At 37.3% G+C, this 12,325-nt stretch overlaps 1 protein-coding gene across 1 annotated transcript in view; it reads right to left on the bottom strand.

Moving 5' to 3' along the window:
- VPS13B (vacuolar protein sorting 13 homolog B) overlaps positions 1 to 12,325 on the bottom strand; it is a 489,316-nt gene that overhangs the window by 180,325 nt on the left and 296,666 nt on the right. The window contains exon 30 of the mRNA XM_067290363.1: positions 10,605 to 10,716. Coding sequence (XP_067146464.1) covers positions 10,605 to 10,716 — 112 coding nt within the window. The remainder of the gene's footprint in view (positions 1 to 10,604; positions 10,717 to 12,325) is intronic.

Raw genomic sequence — 12,325 nt, 5'->3', positions numbered from 1 at the left:
CCGAGGCTGCCGTTGTTTCAAAGCCTGCGAGGGTGATGGCAGACGGAGCTGACCCGAGGCCAGGCTGCTGCACCCCCACGCTTTCGCCAGGGCCAGTACTGGCGTGACTAAGCAATAAATGGTTTCGGGGAACGACCCGGCTGGCAAATCGTTGCCCCGTGCCCCCAGAGAGGCTTGGGCTGCCTTAGCTCCCTCAGCCAGCTCGCTGCTCCGCAGGGACCACGAGGCCGGGCGCGAGGTTTGGCGAGGCCGCCCCTGCAAAGGGCCCGGGCCCCCGCGGCCGCCCCCACGCCTCCCGCTCAGCCGGCTCCTCAGACATCTCCCGCCCACCCTGTCGAGTCCAGAGCCAGGGCTGGGAAGAACCAACAGTTTGAAGGGTATTTCCAAATAGGAGGGAGGGCCGTGAGCAGAGGCAAGGGGAGGAAGCAGCTTCACACCCTGGCTTCAGAGAAGCAGGGGCGCTAGCTGAGGGGAAACAGAGAAACAGGACACCTGGGCGGGGAGCACTTAAAACATCAAAAAGGTGTGAAACAAAGAGAAGAAATGACTCTTGCTAGGGGGAGGAAGACAGGAACTGGAATAAATCTAAGGTCTCAATAAAAAAAATCATGCACATGTATTTATCATTAAAGATCAGGAAATACCAAGGCAGCAGTTGAAAATACTAGGCATTTTAGTATGCAAAGTGAAAAATGTAATATAATGGAAAGCTTAAACAGATTGAAGCCAATCATAATTCAAATAATTGTTTAATTTTATTTTGATTGGCTTCACTGTCATTGGCTCCATCATAGCAGAGCTACAGGTTTTTGGTCAAGATATGGAAAAAAATTTTGTTAAAAGTTATCAGACCAATATAAACAAAGCAAACCATAATCTCTCCCCCACTCAATTGCCATTAAAAATTATAAATTTCAAAACTGAAATTATATGAATTTTATGTGTCAAGCACCATATATACTACACTGCAAATACTAAATAATTGTGTTAAAAATAGTATTTGAGACAGAAATAAAAATCATAGGACTAAGGAAACTCTGTGTTCAGGCTACCCTAATAGCCTTAATTAGTCTGGGCCGTGCAGAACATATGGCAGGTAAGGTCACCCACAGCTGAGAAACCTTTTTATAGAACCAAGTGCAGCGTGCTGGCACAATACAGAACGCAACACCCTTGTGCAAGTTTTGCTTTACAACTACTATTTAAATCTGACCTTCAACTGTCAAATGAACGGTGGCACCCTGATTCAACAAGCGCAGAAATGGAGGCAATGCTGCAACAAATTAGGTAGAGTCTGATGCCGATGATTTCGTAGAGCTCCTCCCGTGAAGCGCTGCTTCTCCAGCGCCTCTCTCCCAGGTTACAGCTACACTGGGTGACCCCAGAATAGCATGATCTGAACAGACAGGTTAGTTTTAACTCAGCCTGAAATCCTACTTCCAATTTAGTTTTAAATTATGCTCAGGTTGTGCCAGTGGGAATGTGCGATACCCGAATGCTCAAACAATCCTAGCCACGGTGCAAGCTCAGAAGGTTTATAGCAGAGACTAAATGTGGTCGCACTAAACACTAAGGCTGAGCTCCTCCCTCTGCTGCAGCTCTGGCACCACTTCGCAAACGGGCTGGAGCAAGGCACACGGGCGAATACAGCTTTGTATGTGGAGCGTGACGCTTTTAGCATCACGTTTGCCTGAGGAAGCACCCGTGCCAGCTGGCCATAGCTAGCTGGTCCTGCCTGCGCTGGCACAGAAGGTCCCAGGAGCACACGGGCGCCTCCACAAGGTGTCCCCACCAGGAGCGCTGCCCCTCGCCTCGTCCCTGCAGCCCCCGAACACGCGGGCAAGCGCGCAGTGTCCTGCCGGCCAGACCTGAAGGCATCTGAGGCATCCATGGGCAGGACCTTTGACATCTCTGCCTGCCTCCGGAGCTGGACTTGCTGGCACAGATAAACGGTTCTCTGAGAACCTCCAGAAATTGGTTTCCTCCCTTTTTTCCTCCCCAACGCCTCCTCATGAAGGGCTGGGACACTGCTAGGGCGAAGGACACATGCAAATATTTCAGCCAAATTAGAAGCACCCGACCCAACTGAAAGCAATAGAGAACTTTGCAGATAAAAGATAAAAGTAATATCAAATTATTAAAACAAAAATAAAATAATTAAAAATCATTGAAAGGGCTTCTTGAGGTGGGAGGTTACTTAGCTTTTTATTCTTTAAATACAAGCATTGTTTGACAGTTACTAGAAGACTTTTTTTTTTTTTAAACAAATTTACAGGTTTCACCTTTGCTCGTTTGAATGAATGCGTTATTTCTGTGAAATCATTCTTTACTGACAATTATTTGACATTTTTTTCCTGACGTATTTAATACGGTATCCAAAAGAACTGCCCTGATTAACAAGAATTGCACAAAGAAATTCAAAAGTACCATAAAAGTCAGAAAAAAAAGTTCAATACTACTAAGAGAAAGAGAAAATATGAAGTTGATATGTGTACTGAACACATAGTGATTAACCTGATCAAATTAAAGAAAAAAGTAAAGTTGCAGAAATGCTTTTCTTCTTCTGAAATATATTTTATCATGGTAAATCACAGTATAAGGAAAATAAATGTATTTTAAATATATATATTTAAGAAAATTAGTCATATATTATTGCACATTCCAGTATAACTCTCAATTAAAAGATCTCAAGCGAAAGTAAGATTGATAGTTAAAGCTGAACATTTTTAGAGTTCAATTCCAAATATAAGTGTAGCTTTGAATAGCTTTAGGTATTAGATAGCTAAGAAGCTACATTTCTGAAATTAAATGGGCAGTTCCAGCTGTTAGTTTACAATTAGTTACCACTGAGGGTTTTAAATTAATAACTGCTGCAATAGCCTCAAACATGCCAATGTTAATTAGGAGCAGTGTTTCCATGTAATGCTATCCCTATATATGAACATTTTACTGGGGGAAAAATCTAGATAGACTTTTTGGCCTCGCTACTGGAGATAGAAGAAGAGACAAATGTTTGGCAGGACAATTCTTAACTTCCAAGAGCCATTCCAGAGAGAGGTTTGGGATGCTCACGGAAGAAAAAGATGACTTTCTTGAGGGCCTCATGCTAAAAAAAGCAAAGTTCAAGTACAGTAGCAAAGGATAACATTTATAATTTGATATTTAATATGAATATTTTGATTTAAAATCAATTTCAAAAATTAATAAAACTAAGGATTAGTAAACGCAAAAATGTAACACTCCATATCCAAATTAAATTTAGAGAAAAGCCTCATAAAAAGAAGTATCTTGAGAAATAAAATCATCCTGAATTGAAATTCTGCTATGAGTTAGGAAATAAATTACAGGAAAAAGTTTAAAACATTCAATTTTACTTTTTTCCCCCCCCCTTAACACAGGAAGATAAGAGCTGGCAATGCTGTTAGTGTAACCCTGTTTAATAGCTTCTATGGTATAAATGAAATACTTCTCCTTGAAATATCGAGCTTTTCTAAAAGTTATTTTTCTATAGAATGTTACCTCTGCAATTTTAAACATTTTGAAATTAAGAAACCTGCAGCAGAGTTTACGATTCAGTGTTATTTTTTTAAATCCCCTCTGGTATATATGCACATTTTATTAAGCTGTTCACGTTCCCATCAAAAAATGATGTATGCATATATTTTTTACTGATTATATTTTTTCTTTATTCAAAGAAAAATAAAGAAACTCAAGTTGACATCAGCTAATTATATGTTTGCCTACCAAATAAGCTTCAATTATGTATTCCAAAAAATAAAGTAAAAGGGAAAATAAGCTAAGAGTTTTATTAGAGCCTTTATAAAATAATCAACGCTTTAAAAGAAAATTGTTTGTAACAGGTGTGTATTCTGAGTAACATCTAGTTATTTGAATACTAAGCTTCTAAACAAAAGCAGAAGAATCTTTTAAGACTCTTAATTGGTTTGAAAAACAAAACATGAAAGATTAACGTTAACATTATTGCTCAAGCTATAGTTACAGAAAAACTACGCTTCTCATAATAATAATGAAAAGATATGATTCTATGATGTAAATATGGCCCACAGCAAAATAAAACCGAACAAAAAATATTCCTGAAGAGAAGATGTGGGTACTGTTGAAAAGTTTTGGAAAGCATTTGATTTTCCAAACCACATTTGAAAAAAAAAAAAAAAGATTTCCACCCAAATTTCTGACTGTGTTCACAGTTTTCGCATAAAACCTTTCCACCATCTTTCCCTCCTTTCATTCCAGCACTATCAGCAGAGACACACAAAAATTGCTTATAACTTTTTTTTTTTCTCCACTGAAAGAGTTTTGATAACCATTATGGGCATAACATGATTATTACAGGTATGTTTTAGATAAAGCTTCTTGAACTAAAGATGAATAGCAGATATTTTGTATAAGATATATGCAATTTTTTTTGTTATTTGTAAAGGTTTGAGCATTAAAAAAAGAGTAGAAAACAGGAAAGTACAAAAATGAAAAACAGAGTAGATGGGATATATTTACAATGAAAGATTTTAAGAAAAATTCTAAATAATTTACAGCTACCTTTTGATGGCTAACTCTTTACATGAAATTTTTTGGGGGGTTTAGAGAATTTCAATTATATTCACAAATTGAAAACAGGCTAAGGACAGCAGTTTACTTCAGTCTATGAAAGTCCTACACATGAAAATGACCATGGAACATTCAGACCTGGACTATTAAGCTTTGATGCATGGCATGAATGAAATCCTTGGATCTCAGAAATGATGAAGACAGAGAATGGACAAAAATTAGATTCTTTAATGGCCAAGCTGAGGAAAACTTATGGCTCTGTTCACCTAAATTTCCAGAACTTTATGGTTTAGTAATACTTATTCAGCAGTTATTTATTTCAGTCTATCTGTTCACAGATATTCCCTAAAATACTAGTAATTAATGTTTCATGTCAGAGTTTGCTAAAAACAACAATATTGGGGTCGATTCCATCTCTACTGCAGAAAAACATAGATCATGCACAGAAAAAAAGATGTAGATTTACTTGGCAACTATCTATAATAAATGAGCAGGCAATTTGCACAGTATTTGGTATAATGGGAGCCCTTATCCTGATACAGAACCAAAACTAAATGTCATCTCAACTTCATCTCTACATGTTTCATATTTAAGCAGAGTCATGGGTCTACTCCTCCTACTCTTCAGTCAGAGAAAAAGAACTGCTGAATCTTGTGACAGAGTTTTCTTTGCCATTTTCCTATTAACACTGTCCAGTTTTTCTGGTTGCTTAGAGCAACGGATGTTATTAGCTATTATAAAAACCCAACATGCATAGATTTTTTTTTAATATAGTCCTTTTTATGCCAGCTTTCAGCAGATAAAATATGTTCAAGGATTCAAATTAGTCTCAGCATAACTGCACTAAGCACTGCTCATATATATAGAAAAATACTAATTGCAAGCCCAAATAGGTTGCAATCTGAAAAGGTGACAAAAAGACAGAATGTGGGATAACTGGACAAAAAACTGGCTAAGAGGGCTACAGACACATTGGATTAGTTCCACTTCTTTAAAGTATCACAATTTATTGATGCTGATACTCTACATCAGGCATTTTTATTAAAGGAGAAAGAATTGAGGAAACAAAGGAGAGCATGTGCAGAAGCGCAAAGAAGGACCTGTGTCTTTGCAGAGGCAGCCCATCTTCAGGAGATGCTGCTCTGCTTGCTGCAGCTAACTCCATAAAGGATCTCTGGCCCTAGTGCCCTCAAAATTGCTTTATATCCATCAAGAGCCTGTTCTTTTGACAAGCGATTATCAAGCAGATCTAAATGATCTTCCAGGCTTCATGCCTGGACAAAGCCTTGAGCAACTTGATCTAAGTTACTTTGAATGATAGGCAGGACTAGATGAGCAGAGAAGTCCCCTCTAACCTAAATTATTCAATGATTCTATGCTTCGCTTTGACTTTTGGAAAAGGGTTGGAAAAAGAACCCACATAGCTGCTTTCAGCAGATTCCAAATAAAACCATATATGTAAGCTTTTAGAGAAGTGCCTCGAATTAAAATAACAGCTTGAATATGGTGTTGGGTCAGTGCTAATATGAAATCTTTAGTGATGTTCTCCAAAATGAACAAGCAGTGGTACAAGCACCACAACTGTTGAAAGTCTGTGTAGCTGGCATATAGTTAAATTCTTAATTTCATTATGCTACCACTGTAGCAGAAGCATATTGTTGGTATTAGGTACCAAAAAATCCATACGTGAGATGTTTTACGAGGCAAAATACTTCAATTGGAATTTTTATCTTACTAGACACCAAAGAATCCAAACAAGAGAGAGCCCAGGACTGAGAAACACACTCTCTGGTCTCCAATGAGATGTTTGTTTTTCCCATAGTTAAAGCAATTATAATATTTCCTTCCTGTGTGATTTCTCTGACATCAAATAACAAGCTGACTTTCACTCAGTAAGGGCATTAACAGGATTTCTCTATCAAGGCATTTTTCTTCACAGAAACTGCTAGAACTTCCTCTGTTCTGTTAAATGTGGTTGAAATTGGCCATTTCAAGTTACTGGCGAACATACACAGCACGATGACACAAGCTAAGGAACGAACACATCCTCTTGTTTTTCCGTGACCTGCTGAGTCATCTCCAAGCAGCAGCCTCTCAAGCCCCAATTCACTAGGATCAGATGGTTAAAACCAGAAAAATGCGGTCCTCTCCTTCACCACTAAGCAGGCCCTTCATTTACCCTGATCACCTGCCTCCTCCCTCCGCAGCTGTAACTGACTGCCCTTCTCCAGGCCGGGCAGCTGCCTCTTGTGCCTGCTCGCCCCAAATCCCCTTGATTCGCCTCCCTGGCCCCAGCCCCAGCCCCCAGGCCTCCTGACACCTACAACAGTTCAGCTCCACGGAACTGACAGGCCCTTGACAGGAACGTATGACTCCGATCCTGTTTGTTGAAGACACACACACGTTAGTGGGGGGTTAAGAATCAGAAATTCAGGAGAAATCACTAAGACAAATTCCTAGGATTTAGGAGCAAACAAATTAAAAAGCAGAAATTGTCTCTTACTGTGAGCAGCTAAAAAAATTGTAACAGTGTTTCTTTTAGGAGTCCTGTATTTTGTGCTATGGTACCTGCATCTTTGTTTACTGTGTGTATTTATGGGTTTTAAATAAATTAGACCATTTTGTACTGGAGGAAATAGTTATTTTTAGGCTAATTTTAATATGGTAAAAGAAAATGAAATTACTATGTCAGTAAATTTCTTTCCAACTTTCAATATTCACCTGAAAAAATATTTGCGCCCAAATTTTTGGGGCACATTATTTTTCTGACATTCCATTTTCAGTTTAGTTCTTTCTCCAAGTTAAGCAAGTAAGTTATTTTTTTCCTAAGGCATAGATGGAGACACTTCAGCTCACAGGCCAAAAGCAGTCTACAGTTTTATTTAATATGACCTGCAGCCACACCAGATCTACCTTTCAGGCACTAGCATTCTGTTAATGACAAATGAACACATTCAGTATTTTTCATAAATTTATGGGCCACCCTCAAAAGACATTTGGAAATTCTATTTAGCCATTAACCATGAAGAAATTTCTCAGCCTTTCCTAAAATAAGAGTTTCTAAATGGGAAGCAAAAATTCTTCTTTCTCATGAAACACTACCAAAGTGACATTAATTACATGTGGTTGTAGCTCAGACCTAAACAGAAGACTATTTAAACCAAAGTGACACCACAAATTAAGTTTGTATCCCCACTCCAGAAACACTGTAAAGACAGTGGTTCAGACAATGATTTATTTTCTTATATTCTATTAAAAGCAGCAGTAGTAAATTAGAGGAGAAAAGAGGTTGGAAAAAGACAGATGACGACATGTTGGGATTATTAGAATGCTGTAGCAGTTAATTCTTCAGTAATCAACAGGCTGCTGTAATTTTTTTTATTATTATTTTTTTTAAGTCTCTTAAGCTGGGTATTGTACTACTTATACCTCTCTTGATATGTACTAACAAATCATTCACCAAAATGCAAGGGTTACACATTGTGTGGGTTTGTTCATTTAACTACTTGATTTTTAAGCATTCCTTATTAGCACTAGAATTCTCCAGTTACACATTTTTACCATCTAGTTTCATCCATTGTGGCAGGTTAAAAATACTGCACAGGTATCAAATCTGGTATTTGGAGAACAGAATATTAATATCCGGCCCATGTGATAAGACTGTCCCACTGTTTGGGGTTTTGGGGTTGGGGTTTTTTTTGACTTGAATACAAATTGTGTGTCCTGCCCTAAAAATACAAAATCTTTGCATTATCTTACTTTCCAAAGAAAAACTGAAAAGCACTGAAATGAACTCCACTGCTCTAACAGCAGTGACTGTCACATAAGAAAATGAGCAGATATCTTCCACCATGCTTCTATAACTACAGGAAATTCTGGACCAAAGAATATGCAATTAGAAAATGCATATATTTCAACATCAAACTGGAATCTTACAACTTCATAGTAAAAAATATTAATTTATATTGCTAGAAAAAGTGTTGAGCCTTGCTTAAACAGATCAAAATAGCAACCCTCTTCCCAAAACTGAAAGACCACCCACCACCAACTTCAATATTGTCTCATAAAATTCTGCAAAGTAACTTGACACTCTGCCTCAATGTTTTTTAAAAACACTGAAGCTAGTATAATTGGATGATTAAAGGAACAAAGATAAGACCGAGTCATTTGACAGCTGCTGAGAAAGGTGAACAATGTTCACAGAAGCAGTTAGAGGAAAATACTGAAAATGGCAGACATTTCTGAGGAAAATCTTCATAGAAACACAGCACGATGTTGTGAAGCTGGTCACAGAGAAGCCAATAATTATCAGATGAGAGATGTCTGTGCCTCAATGCTTATGTCCACCTTACCCATTTGGCAACTGATTTCCAAAGGAGGACTGAAGCATATCATAACAGTATAAAACTGTGAAAACCTGACATACACAAATCTAGTCCAGAACTTTTATATATATAAAAAAACAAGACCACTAATGCAAAATGGCAGCAGAACCTTTAAGCAATCCAGTGGCTTTTGGTTTGGGAAGCACAAAATTTCAGCATTTAAGATGAAGCCACAGATGTGAAGATATCAGACTCAAAAATGTACACTGGCATTGCTTCATTGATTTTAATGGAAATCACATCACTTCCATTGCTGACTCACTGATTTGTAACATGTATACAAGGAACATTACACAGTTTCCCTTAGGTGATGGAAACATTACTGAAGCTAGAACTTGCAGATTTCACTTTAAGATAGGGGATTTTTTGGACAGATTTTTGGTTGCTGTGAGAAGAAGACTGGAACCTACATTTGGTTTTGTAACTCTCAAAGCAGAAACCAGATGGGAGCCTCCCCACAGACAGCGGGCAGAAGCAGAAGGAGCCAGTACAAATGTTGGGAAGATCTCTCTTATCTGTGGGCACATTGAGAATTGGTTCAAACCTTGCCACCCAAAGCAGTTGCTGTTGCCCAGCTGTAAGATTTCTTCCATGAAAGCTCCATAACATGACAACAGATACATGGCTCTTTTTTTTTTTAAAAAAAGGATAAACTACTGTTACTAAATATACAAGCAAATGCAATAATTTAAATATTTCCAAATGGAAATATGAATAAAAGACTCTCTTACAACTTCTAAGTGATCAGAAGAGAAACTGGAGATATTTCATGGTCTCCTTAAAATTCCTAGTCTTGACAAAAAGTAAAACTTTCTGTCATTTTCTAGGCAATAAATGTTTTACTGCTGAGAAAAGATTTTGATGTTTGTAATTTCTATTGAAGAGCACTACGAAGTACTTAAAAATATTGCCACATCTGAAAAACAGACCAACTGGAAGTATAAGACGCTTGTTCATCTGTATTTCTGTGACTTTTCTCACTTGGTATTATTTGCAACCATACTTTCATGTCTGGCAACAGTGCCAACTCTACTAAGGATCATATATTACTTTTATCATGTTGATTACATATGTTCACCAGTTTTGCTGCCTATATATGATTAGTGTGGTTTGCACATACTTAGTGACACAATCCAGAGCATGACATTTTCACAGAAAATGTGTTTACTGGGAAAGAGCTCCTTAGAAGTTTGCTTTCCTTTACAGCTTTGATCTGCATGACATCAAGAATCCTACAGTTTGAATATGTTTACCATTTATATTATTAAGATCTATCTCCTTTATACTATATGGCTACTGAGCGCTTTGGTAGTCACAAAAAATCCCTTTTCTCTTAGGTGAACTTGGTAATAGCTGAATAAAAGAAAGCCTCTTAAAATGTTCTCATCTGTGAGCTTTAGCTTCATAATGACTTGACATTTAAATTCTGTTATTCATCAGGACTTCACAGAAGAACTTGATTTGTCTAAATGGATTTGAAAGCCCACAAGTGAAGAAAATCAGAAAAACCTGGTTTTGAATATCAAAAGATTGTATGTGAAAAGTATTTTTACAGGCTGCACGTACCCCTGTTTTATTGATCAATTAACTTCTCCCAAAATGAATTTTTCTGAGACTGTATATAAAAAACCCCAACCCTCCCCCAACACTTACTGATAAATGTCTTTTCTGAGCACAGCTCTGCTAAGAGGGTTGTCAGCCTGGGGAGCCATAGAGACAGATCCAATCTTGAGAACCAAAGTGTCTTCTTTAATTGCTGGATTAGCTGTAGTGAGGAGAAGAGAAAACATGTGTTTGATTAAAAAGCAACTGCATATAGCAGAACCATAGAAAAACTGTTTCTTAAAAAAATCTAAGTAAGAATGTCTGCTACAATTCATTTCTGCTCAAGAGCAAAAACAAATGCAAAAAAATCCCATGAAATTAATAGCATTGTTGTGATATATAAAAGATAAAACCATTCTCATTTAACTTCACTACAGATTTTAATCACACAACTAAATCCTGGTCTGTGATTTCCTACCTTCTCTTATGCTTTTTTATTTCAATTTTTTTTTCCAAAATGATGTTGATCCCAAAGACTTGTATGTGATATGGCTGTTTCTCCAATAATTATCTACTGAAATATCTGCATGTTAAGCATTTTGAATCCTGCATTCTTTTTAACATGGGCCTAGGTCCTTTTAGATGGAAAAAAAAAATTGCAGAATACTATAATGTGACCATTACAGTAGCATTTGCTATGGGTTGCAACACAGAGAAAAGTTCAAACCTGAAGACTGAAGGAAGAGGGTCTGAAACCTGTCACATATATAAAATACAAAATATTTCGTATATTGGGAGAAAAAAAGATAGTAAATTCCACAGCAATAGCAAAATTATTCTACAAATAAAAAACCCTCTACTTTCCACTTTATCCTATTTACATTTCAGCCACATGTATAAATTCTTAGTTTTAAAAGCACTAATCATATTAGGTAGAAAACCAAAGTTCTGTCCAGAAAAAATAGCACTGTATTTCTTGTAGTAAACAAACTCTGTGAATTTTCCTTATAGGAAAAGACTGAGTCTACCGAGTCTCCTTTTCAGCAGCCACAGACATATTAACAAAGTATTTTGATAGGCCTCTGCTCAAAAGACCTTGGGATAATTAGGAAGCAGCTGAGAACATGTGCTGCAAGCTCACTCAGTACACCATCTGAAGTGAAACCGTTCCCTTCAGCCCCCATGCGATACATATCAAGAACAGCGCTGTGCTTTCCCATGCGCTCTCGCGTGCAAGGAAGTTCAGCAAGACACCTGTACAATGGATCCTGAAAACAAATGGGAGCAGCAAAAGAAGGTTTCAATATCTTACTGAATAGTGAACTGCTTGATGTGGAAAGAACTAGTGAGCTCACTATGAGCTTAAAAACTTGGCTTCTCCAGACCAGTTAAATTCTTGGTGAATCAGACACCACGCTCCGCAGTTATAATTAAAAAAAACAGAAGGTAAAAAAAAAAAAATAATAAAAGAAGAAAGTCACAGAATTCACAGAAATTCTAATAGGATATTTTGAAACAATTGTATGGAAATGGTAGAATAGCAGAATGGTGACACAAGTTATAACACAATAACTAGATGAGAATATAAGGCATTTGCTTAAAAGAACTTCATCTACTTAAAAAGCAGAAGCCAAATCCTTCCATCTCCAGAGCAGAGCAAAATCATATGCAGCTGGTTTGTTTGCCAGAACTAAGGCAGAAAAGTTAAGCTGACAACAAAATCCTACTTTTGAATAATCAGAAAGCATGTTTTGAATTTTTAAAATAAAAAATAAACATGGCACTGTACTAAGTATTAGATTTCCTGCCACTTGGCAAGTTGGATTTTT

Source organism: Apteryx mantelli, chromosome 2 (assembly GCF_036417845.1).
Source record: "Apteryx mantelli isolate bAptMan1 chromosome 2, bAptMan1.hap1, whole genome shotgun sequence".
Taxonomy (NCBI): Eukaryota; Metazoa; Chordata; class Aves; order Apterygiformes; family Apterygidae; genus Apteryx; species Apteryx mantelli.
Note: the sequence above shows the minus strand (reverse complement) of the source record. Positions and strands in the feature narration are given on the sequence as shown.